Here is a 19,863-nt window from a genome sequence, read left to right on the forward strand (position 1 = left end):
GTTTTGATGCATTTATATAGATAATTTTGAGGGATGTAAACAAAAAAAAATGGTCCCAACGTTCTTCCTGTTTTACATTTTTAATTTGTATAACACTTTTATCAGCAATTTAAGACACTAAAAAACAGTAGTACATATTTTTCTGACTTAATTAAATCTAAAAATAAACTGTAATGTGCAAACGTTTAGACTCTAAAACACCATTAATGACTGAAATTCTGATTCTTGTTGGCTGTTGTCATTTTCCTCTCTTGTCTTCCAGGATCAGTATTTATTTTCAGCTCTAGGTTCACCTCACAGCACCTACTGGAGAGGTGGGCATGAACATAGTAAAGCCTTAACTGATTGGTCAGATTTAGATAAGCAAGCTATGCATACAGCACACCAATGTTTGCCACATACAATTTCTTTAATTTATTGCTCTTCGCGATAACATATTCGATATTTTGTGATGAATACTTTACGATATTTTGTGATGAATACTTTTCGATATTTTGTGATGAATCCTTAACGATATTTGTGATGAATGATTTGCGATATTTGTGATGAATACTTTGCGATATTTGTGATAAATACTTTGCGATATTTGTGATGAATACTTTGCGATATTTGTGATGAATACTTTGCGATATTTGTGATGAATACTTGCGATATTTGTGATGAATACTTGCGATATTTGTGATGAATACTTTACGATATTTTGTGGTGAATACTTTGCGATATTTGTGATGAATACTTTGCGATATTTGTGATAAATACTTTGCGATATTTGTGATGAATACTTGCGATATTTGTGATGAATACTTTGCGATATTTGTGATGAATACTTGCGATATTTGTGATGAATACTTGCGATATTTGTGATGAATACTTTGCGATATTTGTGATGAATACTTTGCGATATTTGTGATGAATACTTTGCGATATTTGTGATGAATACTTTGCGATATTTGTGATGAATACTTTGCGATATTTGTGATGAATACTTGCGATATTTGTGATGAATACTTTGCGATATTTGTGATGAATACTTTGCGATATTTGTGATGAATACTTTGCGATATTTGTGATGAATACTTTGCGATATTTGTGATGAATACTTTGCGATATTTGTGATGAATACTTTGCGATATTTGTGATGAATACTTTGCGATATTTGTGATGAATACTTTGCGATATTTGTGATGAATACTTTACGATATTTGTGATGAATACTTTGCGATATTTGTGATGAATACTTTGCGATATTTGTGATGAATACTTGCGATATTTGTGATGAATACTTTACGATATTTTGTGGTGAATACTTTGCGATATTTTGTGGTGAATATTTTGTGGTGAATACTTTGTGGTGAATACTTTGTGGTGAATACTTTGCGATATTTTGTGGTGAATACTTTGCGATATTTGTGATGAATACTTTACGATATTTGTGATGAATACTTTGCGATATTTGTGATGAATACTTAGCGATATTTGTGATGAATACTTTGCGATATTTGTGATGAATACTTTGCGATATTTTGTGGTGAATACTTTGCGATATTTTGTGGTGAATACTTTACGATATTTTGTAATATTTATTTATTTATTTATTTTTATTTAATTTTTTTATTTTATAATTTTTTTTATGAAAAATAAACTTTTAACAGCACTAGTTGGGGTAAGGGGACAAAAATATTCTACACTATAAAAATCTTGTCTAAGTCCCAACAAGGATAGTAAACTAGACTGTGTATGCGTGTGTCAGTGTTTTGAGCAGTATAGGCAGTCATGAGGGCAGGAAGTCAGTGTGATAAGTTAGATAACATATGAGCACACTGACTCAGCTTTCCTATCTTACTCGAGCTGTAACCGGCAGATCCCTCAACCCAGAGGCCAGTGTCACTCAAGTGCGCTCAATAAATCCTGAGAATGTTTGCTGAAAACGTGGTTTCAGTAGAGTTATGTAATCTTATGTAATCTATGGTTTACCAAAATAATAAAAAACAATTTCATCATTTTAATGTCAGAAAACTATTTTGAGATGTTGGGACATTAACGCTGTCATGGTGTGTGTTCATTCCACGCTCTGTAGATTTGGGTAATATGTTTTTACTTAAACATAAGTAGTAAGTAGTAGTTAATAATAAAAAATACATTTTCAGAAGTGATGCATGATATATGAAGGTAAATACTATATAGATTGACAGAAGTAGCAGCGTCTTGCACATAAAACAGCCCTTAATGTTCTGTATTTCTGCATACTAACTTTATTGTGCCCCCTTTTCTGCTTTTTCTCTCTCTATAGGTGACCAGGCAAGGAATTTCTTCCTGCAGTCAGGTTTACCTGCCCCCATCCTGGCCCAGATATGGTACATAATTCCTATAAATATAGATAAATTGTACTACTTTCATCAATCCACTATGTTCTACGTTTTTTTAATTGGTGCACACTGTAAAATTAAATTGCAGGATGCATGTACTGTATATTTTATAACTTATAATTTGTTGCCGGAAATTAAATATGGTGAATTTACCCATCAATGTGGCAAGCTTTTACCCTAAAAATGTGCTGATAACCTCCATAAAAGTTTTGTTGGCAAAGGATAAAGTTTGAGTTAGTAAGCTGTCTTTATACTCAATTATGGTACATGCAAAAACAACACACAATCAGTAAAATGATGCAATGACCTGTTATGAAATGAATTCAACACAAAACACCCTAGTTTATCTATGCTCTTCCTTTTTTACTGTAAATTGTATGGTAATTTGTAGTTTTATCCAAACAACATGACAGTAACTTGATCTGTATATGCAGTGGCAACACACTGTTAACCAATGAACAGTCATGTTTTTACAATGTACAATATTTATTCCAAATGATTGTTGCGGTCCGTAATTGTTCAGCCTACTGTGTGTGTGTGTGTGCGCGTGTGTGTTTTTTCTCTGTATTTATGTGTAAACCTTGTGAAGCAGGTTGCAGATTCAGGAAGACACTGGCATATGTTAACGGAGTCTGCTGTGAAAGTTAGTCAGTGTGGGAGTAGCATCATTAAAATTTGTGGAATTTATTTTATTTTTATTTTTTTGCAGGGCTCTGGCCGACATGAACAATGATGGGAAGATGGACATGCATGAGTTTTCCATCGCAATGAAGCTGATTAAATTAAAGCTGCAGGGTCACCCTCTCCCTCCATCACTGCCCCCCTCCATGAAGCAGCAGCCCATCTCCATACCCCCGCAGACCCCATTTGGTAAGAACATACTCTTTCAGATGACTTGATACAGTTGGCACCCCTGAAATATTTCCAGAAAACCAGCTATTTCTCACAGAAAAGTATTGTATAAACACGTTTTGCTATACACATGTGTATTCCCTTTGTGTGTATTGGAACAAAACAAAAAAGGGAAAAAAGTCAGTTTTGACACAGTGTCACACAAAGCTCCAAAAATGGGCTGAACAAAGTTATTGACAAAGTTATTTGCAAAAGTTATTAATGGCTTTTCAGAATTAATTTGGATAAATTAGATTGGTTCATGCATCACACATCATTTGTTTATGATTGTTTAGACCTGTGGTTCAAAACCTTTATCACCTTCAACCCCCCTTTTTGTTTAACTCTTAACGTGCATACTTATGAACATTTTTTGTTTGAGTTTTTGTTAATGCTTTGAATGTGTTAATGCATGCAGCATAAGTTTAGCCAAAAAGGTTTTTATTGAAATTAAAAGATTTTTTTATATATATTTTTTTTCATAAATATATTTTACACTAGGAGCAAAGAATAGTTCCTCTCAGGACCATCAGAATAAAAATGTCCTTCTTAAAACTCATTAGCTTCCCAATATCTGTTCCTAGTGCCATTTAAACGAAAGCATTAACATATTACACATTTGTTTTTGTTTTTTTGTTTGAAGAGTTTTACATTTTTGGGGGTTTAATGGATTTCAGTAGGAATATTGTTTTGTTCTGAATGTAAGTTTACATAAGTAAAATTAATGTTGTTTCTGATCATTAACTTATATGTACAGTTTTGATTGCTTGATCCTGAATATGTAGTTTTTATAGATTTAGATCTAGTTTTTAATATTAAGTTTAAAAATATCAGTGATGTTACCTAGAAGAAAATTCTTTCTTTTGAGTTTCTATAGTTTTGCATTATAATCACGGCTATAATCTGAAGAAGTCTAGTAAAAGTAAATACAAATGTAGTCATTTAAATAATAAATGATGATTTTCTTGTTATATTTGTTCCTATTTGTTTTTTTTAATTGATGCAAAAAATATCATGTAAATATATACAGTTGAAGACTGTAGCCACTATATATTTTTCTCCAATTTCATCTTACAGGAAAGATTTTTTTCAGCACATTTCTAAACATAATAGTTTTAATAACTCATATCTAATAAATGATTTGCCCAGATGACAGTACATAATATTTTACTAGATATTTTGCGAGACACTTTTCCGGCTTAAAATGATACTTAAAAGCTTAACTAGGTTAGTTAGGCAAGTCGATGTGTAACAGTGGTTTGTTCTGTAGACAATCAAAAACAATTATTGCTTTAGAGGGCTAATAATATTGACCTTAAAATGGTTTTCATTACTCAAGCTGAAATAAACTTTCTCTAGAAGACAAGATATTCTAGGAAACACTTTGGAAAAAGTCCTTGCTCTGTTCAACATCATTTGGGAAATATTTGAAAGAAGAAAAAAAAATCACAGGAGGGCAAATAATTTTCACTTCAACTGTATGTACACCTCATTCAGGATCACAGTTCAAATTTAGAGTCTATCAGTGGATATTAAAACTAAAGGTAAATAAATGAGCTATACATCAGTATTATTAGCAATAGTATTACCGATTACAGATTATAATTACTATTAGTATGATTACCAAAAAATCTATCATTACATTATAAAATAAATAATTATAGCTGTAATATTTGTTTGGTTGCCCTCTGCAGGGATGCCCTCTATGGGTGCAATGCCAGGCCTGCCAGCAGTGCCGCCCATGCCTCTGCCCCCTCTGCCTCCAGGAGTGCCAGGAATGGGTGTTTCTCCTCCACTGGGCGCATCGGTAACCCCACCCGTACCATCCCTCGCCAACGGAGCACCCGCAATGATACAACCCCTGAGTGGATTTTCACATCCAGGTAAACACACACTCGCACCACCCAGACCAGCTTATGCAGTCTGGTGACTTTGGCAGGATCATTCATGGGTGTTTGTGTCTGTCTCTCAGGTGCCGCGCTCAACAAAACCGCCTCATTCAATCGCTCCAGTATCAAGCTACAGAAGGGACAGTCTGTAGAGGCACCCAGGTACACTCACAGACACAGATATGCATACACGCATACGAATGCACACACACAAGTTTGCTTTTGTGTATTGTGGGTACATTTAATAAGATTTTAATGTTTTTGCACAGTACAAACTGTATATATTCTAACCCTAAACCCAACTGTCACAGGAAACTGTACAGTCTTTCTGAAAAAAAATATTGAGTGTGATTTATTACAATTATTCTGTATGATTTATAAGCCTTTTGAGAAACGAGGACATAAGCAATATCCTCATAATTCGCCACCTTCTTGTTATATCTGTCATACCCATGTCGTTTTAAACATTTGTGTCCTGATATGTCACATAAACACGCACACCGATACACACTCGCACATTGCATTTACAGTCATTTGATAGATGTTAACACACATGTTGTCTCTATCTGTAGTGCTCCAGCTGCTCCTCCACCCGCTGACTGGGCCGTGTCTCAGTCCTCCAGACTCAAGTATCGCCAGCTTTTCAACAGCCATGATAAAATGATGAGCGGTTATCTCACAGGTACGCCGACCGTCACTCACATAATCAGACTTGACTATGAAATGCTTTTTGATTTGCGTTGGCATTCAGGTGTCCACCCACATCTCAATTAATTATATAGTGTATAATACCACCAATCAAATGTTTGAGCATTTTTGTGTTTTAAAAATTTCTGTTTTGCTCATGAAGATTTTATTTTGGTGAGTGTATGACAAAATTAATAACAAAAACATCATCATTTATTCATGTGATGCTTAAAAAAAATCATGATTTTTTTTATAGATATGATTAGTGTTATTATTGATGATCAGTTATTAATAATGGTTCTCATTATTATCAGTGATGAAAACTGCTTAATATTGGGAAAACTAGGAAACATGTATATCTATATATAATATAGATGTTTATAGCTATATAATATAGACTATTATATCTTTCTTATTATAAATAAGTCTCTACAGCCTTAAAAAACATTTATGTAACTCTGCTGATAAAGCCTTATTTATTCATTTATTTATTTTTTTATATACAGTTGAAGTCAGAATTATTAGCCCCCCCATTGAATTTTTTTCTTTTTTAAATATTTCCTAAATGATGTTTAACAGAGCAAGGAAATTTTCACAGTATGCCTGATAATATATTTTTCTTCTGGAGAAAGTTTATTTGCTTTATTTTAGCTAGAATAAAAGCAGTTTTAATTTTTTTAAACTCCATTTTAAGGTCAATATTATTAGTACCTTTAAGCTCTATATTTTTTTCGATAGTCTACAGAACAAACCATTGTTATACAATCACTTGCCTAATTACCCTAACCTGCCTAGTTAACCTAATTAACCTAGTTAGGCATTTAAATGTCACTTTAAGCTGTATAGAAGTGTCTTGAAAAATATCTAGTCAAATATTATTTACTGTCATCATGGCAAAGATTAAATAAATCAGTTATTAGAAATTAGTTATTAAATTTATTATGATTAAAAATGTGTTGAAAAAAATCTCTCCGTTAAACAGAAATTGGGGGAAAAAAATAAACAGAGGGCTAAAAATTCAGGGGGTTTAATAATTCTGATTTCAATTGTATAACATATGTTCTTTTTATCAGATTAACCCCCCTCAAAATTTTTGGTAATATGTCTACAAAAATATTAAGCCTAAATAACATGTATATAATTTCTTATATATGTAATATATATAATTTTTTGCTTTTTTGGGGGGGGGGGTCATATTAACCCAAATATTTGTTTGGTACTATGTTCAATTCAATTCATCTTTATCTCTGTAGTGCTTTCACAAAGTAGATTGTGTCAAAGCAGCTTCATACTTCATACTTTATTTTTATTTCTTTTTTTTCTGAGGATGAAAAAGGAGAAAAGATATAAATACAAATAATAATGAATAATAATAATAATAATAATAATAAAGAGATACAATAACACATTGGTATTTAAATTAACTGTTGACTGGGCACATATTTCCTTACAGGTCAAATTAACAAATACTTATAAAGATCAGTTTACACTGTGTGAAGGCATAAGTACTATCCATGTACCCAATATTGCAGGTATTTGTCATCCTCTGCATATTTTAAACATTAGATAAAATATTCAACCATTCAGATTTTGTAGAGGGTTCGAGTTGTAGCCACTTTCGAGATTTCTTACTGGTTGCTGGAAGTATTTTTAATAAATACTTCTCTTTCATCATTAAGTTGGCTGCAATATTCCCCAGGTAAATTGTTGTGAAAGAGAAGTCCATTCCATCACCAAAAATATTTTGCATTACTTGCATTACATCCTGCCAGTGTGACTGAATGGCTGGGCAACTCCAGAAAATGGTTTGCTAAGTCTTCCCCACATTTCCTCCAGCACTGTCCCCTATCCTTCTCCGGTGTTTGCATGCATGTTAATTTGGGGGTTATAAAGTATCTAGTAAGATTCCTCCAGCATCTCGCCACATACCAAAGCTGAAAGAAGTGGTCTTCCTCCGAGATAACTAGGTTGGATTCTTCCCCATTTTAGTCTGATGTCATTTGTTGAGTGTTCCCTGTTAGATTGGATGGAAGAGTACAATTTTGAAACAAGTCTCCTATTGTCTTTGTTTTTATAGATGTTAATAACTAAATCAATTAAGTTGGGGGAATGGTTTTCCAGACACCTTATCTCACTGTTAAAGTAGGTCCTAGTTTGCAGGTACCCAAAGAAATCACATTTGTCCAGTGTCAAAGCAGCTTAACATAGAAGTTCTAGTAATTTGAAACTTCTTCAGTCCAGATTTTGAAGTTGAAGTTAAGTTAATAATTTTCCACACAATTATTATGCTCAAATAATGGATTTCATCATTGTAAATAATAAGAAATGTGTATTCAGAGTAGTGAGTTATAATGATGCTGAAATTTCAGCTTTGCCATCACAGAAATCAATTACATTTTAAAAATAAATGAAAATTGAACAGTTATTTTAAAACTGTGTCAAAAATTATTTACAAATATTACTGTTTTTACTATATATTTGTCATTAACTAAATGCAGCTTTGATAAGGTTTAGACTTCAATCCATTTAATCAGTCAGTTGATTCAACACGTTTCAATTTCATTTCAGTGTTGCACCATTCATATTTAAGAAAACGGAACTAAATGATTTGCAGGTTTGCAAAAATTACTATGCCTTGCAGAATTCAGAGCTCTTGTCATGAGTGACAGTGGTTAGTCAGAGCGGCTTAGAGGAAAGAGAGCTTTGCTGATTCAACATAACCAGCTTTGTTTCCCCTTTCATTCTCTCTTTCTCCCTTTTTGCCTCAGGTCCACAAGCCAGAACTATTCTGATGCAGTCCAGTCTACCACAAGCCCAGCTGGCCACCATCTGGTGCGGACCCAACCTATTTATTTTTTTTTCTTATTCTGTCTCCATCTCGCATTAAAAACTCAAACAAATCTCTAAGTTCTGAGATTTGTATCAATGTAAACATACGGATTGGTTTCTGGTTATTGTTATGAGTATATCCAACTGTTGTTTTGATTTCTTTTAACATGCTGTTCTCGGATCTGTGTGTAGCCTAGGGCTTTGTTTACTCTTGATGTTAACACAGCTGAACTGCTCACACGTGGACCAGCATAATAAATAGCTGTTTTGCCGTCTACCTGTTTCTCCCTACAGGAATCTGTCAGATATAGATCAGGACGGGAAGTTGACTGCTGAAGAGTTTATTTTGGCCATGCACTTGATTGACATGGCCATGTCTGGTCTCCCTCTTCCCCCATTGCTGCCGCCTGACCTTATACCTCCAACATTCAGGTGGGAAACTTTGACGGCACAAAACTAAAGTGCCTCTATTAGGCCTTGATCACACCTAACACACTTTTTGCATTGAGAGGCTCCTTATTTTGAATGATCTCTAATGGCGCGAGCGTTTCAATGTGGCTGCAATTGAAGAGGAAAAAGCATGCTACATCAGTCGTGTCTTTTTTTATCTCCAATCAAATGAAAGCAGAGGCAGGGTTTCCGTTGAGGTGACAGCCGTGTTTTTGTTGTCCAGACGACTATAGAGACTTTTCAAGATGGAGGAGAGATTTGTGGTCGCTGTTTTAAGATATCTGGAGCTGTATGATCATGAATATCACATTATTATTAAATATTACAATTATAAGAATATCAACATCGAGGCTCATGTACAATACACAGCTTATTCAATAATTGCCTAGCCGCATAAAAAGCTGTTTCTAATTTTGTTTTAGAGGTTTTCGGCAATAGATTTACATCTATCACACTTTTAAAAACTTTTTATCATAATATACATTGCAGCCTCAGATCTTTTCTTATAATGTCTGAAACGGTTGGTTCAAGGATCCCCTCATATCGCAAAGTGTAGACTTTTCTGATTGGTTAGAGGGTGTCGTCTTTTGTAATTGATTCACCACTTATGAGATATGTCAGAAACCAAATGCCAATTACTATATCCAAATTTCAACTTTAGAGGGTTTCTTTTTGTCACATGAAAACACAGCAACGTGAACCGAAACTATGGCATATGAATTTTAAATCCTCACACTAGGGCTGGACGATAAATCGATTTTATCGATTAACTCGAGTCTGTTACATTGATTTGTTTGAATGAAAATTGGTTTCAACTCTAATAAATGCAACGCTCTTCTCTGGGTTCCCGTAGTTCCCCCTGTATTTGCCATAGAAACACACAAACAACATTGCAGCAAGCAGGTAAAAAAAAATCTGAGGAAATTTACACTCTATAAAAGGGAAAAGGACAGCGACGCACAAACACACCCGCCAAAAAAGGTGTAATTAAGTCTCCCGTATTTCAGACCCATCTCCCATTTTGTTCTGTCTCCCGGAAATCTCCCGGAATCCCACCCAATTGATAGACAAGACGTGAATATGAAAGGAACTGTTAACGATCTAATGACTTCAACGTTGCTGTTTCTGGATAAATTACATGACCCTAAAAAAAAAGAACTTGCAGTCTGACGCAAATAAATGCAGTAAAATGTAAGCCACTTGCCTAGCATGAGTAATTAATATGAAATGAATAAACCTCTACATGTACGTTCATGTTGAAATAAACCGTATGAAATAATAGGGAAATAAATGACTTTGAAAAATGTCCCCTTTTTAACAATTATTATGAGTTTACTTTCACTGTAATTTTAATTTTACAAAATGGGTTAATTGATATTATTATTATAAAAGTCTTGGATGCAATCTTGTTAAATTTGATCTTTAATTGACAGCTAGCAAGGTTCTTGAGGTAAAGTTTTTTTAAGTTTTTTTTTTCTCTAGTATTTTTAATTATGTAGGTTAAGAACCTTTTTGAACCATTAATCGTGAATAGATTTTTTTATGTGATTAAAAAAAAAAGCTATACATCATATACTATATATGCGTTTCTGCACATGATATGTAATGATAAAATCAACCTTTTGACTTTTAGATAGATGTAAACCTATTGTAGGAGACATTTAAAACTAAATTAGGAGGCTTGTAGGTCACTTTAAAGCTTGCTTTTGCAATTATTTTAACATTAACAACACTAAGAAGAACTGTAATCTGTTTGAGCAATCATATTGAGCTTAATATTTTGACATCTGTTATGCTTTTTGCCTCTTCTCTAGAATAAGTCTCAGCCCTACCTTACACTTTACTTTTGCAATTTGATCTTATCGTGTTAAAAACAAAACCCAAACCAACTTCTACAATGCATGCTACATGAAAGACAAAGTCATGGTCTGCAAATGTTTGATACGTTTTATTTCCACATGACTCTTTTGGACTTTTAGACACTTGATGTTTCCATTCACTTAATGTTTTTGTGTGCGTGTGTGTGTGTGTGCAGGAGAATGCGTTCTGGTAGTGGAGTGTCTGTGACCAGCATGCACTCGACAGACTTGCGGTCTCAGGAAGAGCCAGAGGAGGAGGAGAAAGAGGCTGAGAAAAAACTTCCAGGTCAGGAAACATTAGTTAAAATTTATCTGGTCTCAGATGACAAGTATACGCCAAAATTCAATTTGCACATGGTATTGAAGGATTTTTTTATCTGGATAGTATTTACCTTGATTATATCTTGGGTTTATACCTTTCAGTGCAATGTGTTGTGAGATCTGATACCACTTACCTATACAAATGGAGAACATTCACTGCCAACAGAGGCTGTGTTAACTGTAAATTTTCCATCGTTAACTTACTTTTAAAAACATTGACTGATTATTCAAAGTGCTTTCCGTCATTCAGGCTGATAAAATATCAGGTTCCTGGTTTACTTTTGCCTACAGTACTTAAACAACATTATCATAGTAAACAATATACTTACACAATAAAGGTACAGAAAATGTGTGAAAGAGAACGCTTTAAGACCGATGTAAGTGAGAATCTAGTAAATTTTAATAAATATTTTTTGTTGTTTTTTAATGGGACATCTGCAGTTTTTATTTAACTTGTAATATTATTTGATAGTTTTATTTACATTTTTATACTTTTTTGTGTTTTTTCGCAATACACCTGTAGTTTTTAATTAACTTTTAGTAATATTTGATTTTTTTACTTAATTTTTTATACTTTTTTGTCTTTTTCACAATACATCTGCAGTTTTTAATTAACTTTTAATATTATTTGATATTTTTTCTTTTAATTTTTTTAATACTTTTTTGTCTTTTTTTGCAATACATCTGAGCAATTCCATGCAAATGTCAACCTTTCTATGAAAACAATTAAGTTTTTATCAAAATACCGAAACCTTTTCTAGGTTGTTTGTGTAGGCTTGTATCTTATAGTACTATATAAATACTCAGAAATGTCTCTATAAATATTTTCAAACAATTATATTTGATTTACCAAAGTCACACAAGTGGCAATTTCACGTCTGTCACATCCACAACAGAGAGGTGTCACATCCACAATGAAGCTTTTTCCTCATAAAGGCAAAATTGTAAAGTAAAATAAAATACATCATTTTTGTTCTATAGTGAGCCAACTCTTATACTTTTTGATTAGCACTGTTTCTTTCGGGTTGTGCAGTTTAATTCACAGAATTTCAAAGTATTTTTGTATACTGTAAACTTGCAAACTTTTTTGGTCACATCCATAACGCATGTTTATTTTCCTCATTTAAAATCTAAAAAATGTTTACAGATTGATATTTTTCTGATCCTGTAACTCTGGCTGGTTGTTTTGGAAAATATAAATAAATGTTTGAATATAATGTTAACATATACTTTCTCTGTAAATTTATGTTTGGAGGTTTTACTGCAAATGTCACATCCATAACGCTGGAATTGCTCATCTGCAGTTTGTAATTAACTTTTAATATTATTTGATATTTTTTCTTTTGTTTTAAAATTTTTTTAAATACTTTTTTTGTCTTTTTTGAAATACATCTGTATTTTTTAAATTAACTTTTAATAATATTTGACATTTTTCTTTTTTATTTAAATTTTTTTTATACATTTTTTATAGTTTTTTAATGATATATCTGTAGTTTTTAATTCACTTTTAATGTTGTTTGATATTTTCCCTTTAATTTTTTTATACTTTGTCTTTTTCGCATTACATCTGCAGTTTTTAATTGACTTAATATTATTTTATATATTTTCTTTCAATTTTTTATACTTTTTTGTCTTATTTAGCAATACATCTGTAGTTTTTAAATCAACTTTTATCTCTGTTTTAGTTGAAAATAAAAAATACTTCCTTGAAAACAAATAAAAGTTTAAATCTTTATACATTGTTTCATTTAAATTGACATTTGTTTATTTATTAATGTATTTATTTATTTATTTTATTTTTTTTAGTTTACAGAACAAACCATCATTATACAGTGACCTGTCTAATTACCCTAACTTGCCTAGTTAAGCCTTTAAATGTCACTTTAAGCTGAATACTAGTATTGTGAAATATATATAGTACAACATTATGTGCTGTCATCAGAATTCAGCTATTAGAAATGAGTTATTAAAACTATTATGTTTAGAAATGTGGTAAAAAAAAAAACTCTCTGATAAACAGAAAATATACAGGAGGGCCAATAATTTAGGAGGGCTAATAATTCTGACTTCAACTGTATTTGTACTTGCATAGCTATTTTTACTTAGAAAATATACATTTCCATTTCCATTTTGTAGGTAAATGCTAAATAAATGATATTCTGCTGCACCTAATGTTGTATATAAGTGTCCTCAAATTGTTTACACAATTTCCCCTCAGTCACGTTTGAGGATAAGAAACGAGAGAACTTTGAGCGCGGAAACCTAGAGCTGGAGAAACGTCGACAGGCACTTCTGGAGCAGCAGAGGAAAGAGCAGGAGCGACTGGCGGCGCTGGAAAAAGAAGAGCAGGAGCGGAAGGAGAGGGAACGTCTGGAGCAGGAGAGACGCAGACAGCAGGAGCTGGACAAACAACTGGAGAGGCAGAGAGAGCTGGAGCGACAGCGGGAAGAGGAGAGACGCAAGGAGATCGAGAGAAGAGAGGTACGTTTTCAAGTTTTTGTTAATAATGAGTGTTAAGTAAGGCTGCACAATAAATCGTAATTAGTATCGTTAGCGCAATAATAGCATATGCAATGTTTGTATCGTAGACGTGTGTGATTAAAGGAACAATTAAAGTCAGAATTATTATCTAAACTAATTACTTTAAGTTTTTTCCCCAATTTCTGTTTAACGAAGAGAAGATTTTTTCAACACATTTCTGAACATAATAGTTTTAATAACTCATTTCTAATAACTGATTTATTTTATCTTTGCCATGATGACAGTAAATAATATTTGACTAGATATTTGTCAGGTTACTAGTATTCAGCTTAAAGTGACATTTAAAGGCTTAACTAGGTTACCAGGCAAGTTATTGTATAATGATGGTTTGTTCTGTAGACAGTCGAAAAAAAAATGCTTTAGGGGGCTAATAATTTTGACCTTAAAATGGTTTTTAAAACATGTCAAACTGCTTTTATTCTAGCCAAAATAAAACAAATAAGATTTTCTCCAGAAGAAAAAATATTGTAGGAAATACTGTAAAAAAAAATTCCTTGCTCTGTTAAACATCATTTGGGGAAATATTTGAAAAGAAAAGAAATAAATTCACAGTAGAGTGAATAATTCTGACAATTGTAAATTTGACCAATCAGATGGGGTCTTACCATCTTTATCCCCACCTCTCCAGTAGTTGCTGTTCTGCTATTGGCTAGAGTGGCCCTAATGTGAATCTAGAGCTGCAAATAAGCACTACTAGCGGAAGTCAAAATGGCAACAACCAATCAGAGTAGAAATATCTGCTTTTCACTCCTTCATAGTGTTTTAAAGATAAATGTTTGCACCTTGACAGTTTTTTAGTCTGAATTGGAAAAACTTAGATCTGTATAAATCTCTTTTACCTGTTTAATATAGCTAAATAAATAAATGATTTTTCAAAAATTGCTGATAAAAATAGCATTTTTTAGGGAGATATCAGTTAATATTGTTATTGTATTGTAAGAAATACTAATATATCATGCAATACTCAACAACATTATCACATATTTTCCCAGTACCATGAAGCCCGAGTGTTAAGCACTATTGACACTATCATTAACCCTTTGTGTTATTTTGTGTGCGCTCTCACTATAAAACATATTTTATTTGAATGTGAACATTTAAGTGCCATTAGACAAGGTTTTTATAATGAAAACACTTTAATAAATGTTTTTAAAAAGGTATCACCAGGATGAATTTTAAATTATTTCTCAAATATTCAATTGAAAAATTCAATTGTATTAACTTTTTAAATAACTGAATTTTGTTAATTTATTTGTTATATTTGTTTGTGTGCCATCTGTTTATGAACGATAAAGTTGTTTATCATGTGACGTTTTTATGTATATTGATTTTGCTATAAAATAGCCATAAGTTGCTGATGTGGCAATAAATAAATAAATAATTTTGTGTGTTTAAAGGCTGCTAAACGAGAGCTGGAGCGACAGAGGCAGCTGGAGTGGGAGAGGACACGCAGACAGGAGCTGCTCACCCAGAGGAACAGAGAACAGGAGAACATCGTCCTGCTCAAAGCACGCAAGAAAACACTGGAGTTTGAACTGGAGGCTCTGGTACGTGCACTTTCATCACAAATAATTATCTAAACTAATTTAGAAGGAGCTGAAACAACACAATTCTTGAGATATTTTGGGGATTTTTTTTATGTTCAGTCCACTTATATTTGTCAAAACCAATAAACTTAATTTATTTGTGTTGGGATAACTTGAATGACTTGTGTTTAACCCTGCATTTTTTTACAGTGATGGTTAACACTTTTAAGTATGTAGGGTACATGCATAAGAATTAATCATACAGATAAAGAATATAATGCCATACACTCAAAACAATTAAGTTTGATGTATGCTGTTTGATGAAATTGCTTACTTAAAAATGAGCTGAAATAACACAATTCTCAAGTTTTTTGAGGAAAACTTAATTGTTTTATGTTCAATTCACTTAAATTAGTAAAAACTAACAAGTTACCTTAATTTATTCATGTTGTTCGATTGCATTTAGTATAAATTAAGTGCCATATATATATATATATAAACAGTTGAATTATTAGCCCCTCTTTGATTTTGATTTTCTTTTTTAAATATTTCCCAAAAGATGTTTAACAGAGCAAGGAAATTTTCACAGTATGTCTGATAATATTTTTTCTATAATATTTAAGTCTTATTTGTTTTATTTCGGCTAGAATAAATGCAGTTTTTAAAATTTTAAACACCATTTTAAGGACAAAATTAATTGGGTCCCCTTAAGCAAATATTTTTTTCGACTGTCTACTGAACAAACCATCATTACCATCAAATTTCAAGGACAAAGTTATTAGCCCCTTTAAGCTATATATATTTTTTTGATAGTCTACAGAACAAACCATCATTATACAATCGCTTGCGTAATTACCCTAACCTGCCTGGTTAACCTAATTAACCTAGTTAAGCCTTTAAATGTCACTTTAAGCTGTATAGAAGTGTCTTGAAAAATATCTAGTCAAATATTATTTACTGTCATCATGGCAAAGATCAATTAAATCAGTTATTAGAAATGAGTTATTAAAACTATTATGTTTATGGTCTTAAAAAGCCTTAAATTGCTTTTACCTTCTGATCTTTCCCATTGTGAAGTAGTCAACATTTAAAGTGAATTCAAAGAAGAGTTATTTACATAGTCAGATGGTTGAATCGGAAGGATTCAAGAGTTAACATAATAATAATAATAATAATACAAAATTAATGTAAAAAGTTAAATCAGTGTGTTTACTTCGAAATTATTTTGCTATAAACACTCATATATAAACACACACTTATTTTGCATATAAACTCTTCATGTCTCCCCTAGACATTATTCCTAGTTCTCAAGATATTGCAGTATTGTTTTCCCTTTGTTCCCATTGTTCCTTTAAATTTCCTGTAGTTGGTCTTAAAAGGGTTTTTAAAAGTCTTAAATTTACCCTTCTAAAACCTACTGAAACCCTGAATAAAGTTTGTTAATGTAAAAGGTTTCAGAGTGCACAGTGAATTGAGTGATTGTCTCCCAAAAGTGGTCTTTAATTGCAGTTTTATTTTCTGCACATGATAAACTGAAAAACTCAACCTTTTGACTTTTACATTGTTGTAAATCTATTGTAGGAGACATTTAAAACCAAATTAGGAGACTTGTAGGTCACATTAAGCTTCCTTTTGCAATTACTGTATCATTAGCAACACCAAGCGCAATTGTAATCTATTTAAACAACCCCACATGCATATTGAGCTTAATAGTTTGACATCTGTTGTGCTTTTTGCCTCTCTAGAATGATAAGAAGTCTCAGTTGGAGGGGAAACTGCAGGACATTCGGTCCCGTCTCTCAATTCAGAGGCATGAGATCGAGACCACCAATAAGACGCGAGAGCTCCGCATTGCAGAGATCACCAGCCTGCAACAGCAGCTGCAGGTGTGCACTCTGGCTTACAAACTGAAGCATCATCAGCATCCTTTCAGCGTTTTCACCATTTGAATTAGCCTCGCTTCTCAAGTTGGGGTGTTTTTTTGTTTTTTTTTTGAGTGTGTGTAAAAAAAGAGGAAGTTTAAACTTGTCATGATTTGAGACTAGTGCTTGAATCTATACATTTATAATATATGAATGTGTATGTATGTATTAGTGCTGGACAAAAATAATCTCATCCAAAATAAAAGTTTGTTTTGACAATGTACACTCACCGGCCACTTTATTAGGTACACCTTACTAGTACTGGGTTGGACCCGCTTTTGCCTTCAGAACTGCCTTAATCCTTCGTGGCATAGGTTCAACAAGGTACTGGAAATATTCCTCAGAGATTTTGGTCCATATTGACATGATAGCATCCTGCAGTTGCTGCAGATTTGTTGGCTGCACATCCATGATGCGAATCTCCCATTCCACCACACCCCAAAGATGCTCTATTGGATTGAGATTTAGTGACTGGGGAGGCCATTTGAGTACAGTGAACTCATTGTCATGTTCAAGAAACCAGTCTGAGATGATTCGCGCTTTATGACATGGTGCGTTATTCTGCTGGAAGTGGCCATCAGAAGATGGGGACACTGTGGTCATAAACATGGTCAGCAACAATACTCAGGTAGGCTGTGGCATTGACATAATGCTCAATTGGTACTAACGGGCCCAAAGAGTGCCAAGAAAATATCTCCCACATCATTACACCACCACCACCAGCCTGAACCGTTGATACAAGGCAGGATGAAAACATGCTTTCATGCTGTTGACGCCAAACTCTGACCCTACCATCCGAATGTCACAGCAGAAATCAAGACTCATCAGACCAGACAACGTTTTTCCAATCTTCTAGTGTCCAATTTGTACAAACTTTTATTTTGGATGAAATAAGCCCAGCACTAGTATGTATGTCTGCGTGTATATGTGCAAATATGTATCAGGATTTAAATTGTTCTGTGTATAAATGTTTCCAAGTAATCAGAGTATTTTATAAGTCTTCTCTCTATTTTGTCTTCATCAGGAATCTCAGCAATGGCTGAGTCGGTTGATTCCAGATAAACAGTGTCTGAATGACCAGCTGAAGCAGGTTCAGCAGAACAGTCTGCACAGTAAGAACATTTCCCTCAATGCTATTTTCAGTTCAACTCTACCTCAGAATAAAAAAGCCATTTAAAAGGGCTTGGAAATCTGTAAGAATTATGGGGCAAAGCAGGTAAAAAAAGAGGAGAAATGCTATCTGTCAGTGGCCCATACTGACTTGGCCTAATCCCAATTCTACCCCTTAGCCCTTCCCCTAACCCCTACCCCTTGTTTTGCGCATTCATGTGAATGGGTAGTCTAGTGGCTGGAAATGAGCTTTTTACAGTGTCTTGTATAATGTTAATGTTGTTTTCGTGTGTTTACATAGATAAATATGGCCATGGTGTAAATACACAGTATAGTTCGGATCTTATTACCACATTATACTGTTATGATAACATGATATATGCCTTCAGTGATTTCCTGAAGATAAATACGAAAAAATAAAGCAGGTGGAATAACTACAGCAGTCGCCATCATCGATCTCACATGATGCTAGAGATCACGATGACATATGATGACATGTGCAGGTGTTGTAGAGGTGTCCCATTTCTTAGGGGTAAATTTTGAAGATCTTCCCCTTCACACTCGGTTTCAAGGGTCAAGGGGAAAGGGTAGGGGTACAAAAATAAAATTGGGATTGGGCCTTTAAAAATCTAAAGTAAAATGAGAGGAAATTCAGGTTTTTTATATTTAAAGAGTGCTTATTTTAAAATTTAGACTTGGATACCTACTTTGAAGCGATGGAAAAGTCCTCGGGCACTGAAATTAGTATTTTTTTGTCAGTGTTTAAATGCTGTGTCAATCTGCTAATGGATCAGCTGATAGACTCAGATTTCAAACGCTTCAGTGTCCATGTAAGCACACTTGTAAATCGGTGATCATTAGAGTCAATCACAGTCATATCTGTTGTGTGTGGACATACTGGCCAATCAGCTGTATTTGAGAATCAAATAAAAAGAAAATCAAATAAAAATGAAATTTTATATGTCACATACGCAGTAAGAAATGCAGTGAAGTGCTTACACAGCCACTTGTGACCTTAAACATAATAACAATAAGAATCTAAATTATGAAATAAAAGTGTGAAGTAAAGAACTTTTCTTTTTAAGATATAGAAATAGAAGTTACGCAATAGAAAATGAAAACATAAACATAATATAAAATATTGACTTATTAGATATCGAGAGTACGTGGCTATAGAAAAAGTATAAAAATATGAAAGGGCTATCTATACAAACATGTTTCACTCAGTAGTGCTCAAAATTATATGAGAAGTTGGTACTTCTGACATAACTACCATCATGAACGCCTAACTACTGCTTGACCAAGTAATTCAAAAGCAGGGTTTCCTCACTGGATTAAAAAACTCAGTCTCATGAATAATAATTTGACACCATTGCTTGATTGAAGAACTCACAGTCCTACACCATGTCACCACCAGTGGTGGCGCTTGATATTTTAAACCTGAATGATGAAATTTAGGGGGAAGAAACTCA

The 19,863-nt window shown here is 33.2% G+C and overlaps 1 protein-coding gene across 2 annotated transcripts in view; it reads left to right on the plus strand.

Moving 5' to 3' along the window:
• Positions 1 to 19,863, plus strand: part of itsn1 (intersectin 1 (SH3 domain protein)) — a 100,213-nt gene that overhangs the window by 29,687 nt on the left and 50,663 nt on the right. For both annotated transcript variants that reach the window (XM_056456627.1, XM_056456628.1), the window contains exons 4-15: positions 2,291 to 2,354; positions 3,076 to 3,236; positions 4,952 to 5,140; positions 5,230 to 5,308; positions 5,719 to 5,828; positions 8,602 to 8,665; positions 8,957 to 9,094; positions 11,148 to 11,257; positions 13,511 to 13,773; positions 15,231 to 15,380; positions 17,105 to 17,245; positions 18,306 to 18,393. In XM_056456627.1, coding sequence (XP_056312602.1) covers positions 2,291 to 2,354; positions 3,076 to 3,236; positions 4,952 to 5,140; positions 5,230 to 5,308; positions 5,719 to 5,828; positions 8,602 to 8,665; positions 8,957 to 9,094; positions 11,148 to 11,257; positions 13,511 to 13,773; positions 15,231 to 15,380; positions 17,105 to 17,245; positions 18,306 to 18,393 — 1,557 coding nt within the window. The remainder of the gene's footprint in view (positions 1 to 2,290; positions 2,355 to 3,075; positions 3,237 to 4,951; positions 5,141 to 5,229; positions 5,309 to 5,718; positions 5,829 to 8,601; positions 8,666 to 8,956; positions 9,095 to 11,147; positions 11,258 to 13,510; positions 13,774 to 15,230; positions 15,381 to 17,104; positions 17,246 to 18,305; positions 18,394 to 19,863) is intronic.

Source organism: Danio aesculapii, chromosome 1 (genome assembly GCF_903798145.1).
Source record: "Danio aesculapii chromosome 1, fDanAes4.1, whole genome shotgun sequence".
Taxonomy (NCBI): domain Eukaryota; kingdom Metazoa; phylum Chordata; class Actinopteri; order Cypriniformes; family Danionidae; genus Danio; species Danio aesculapii.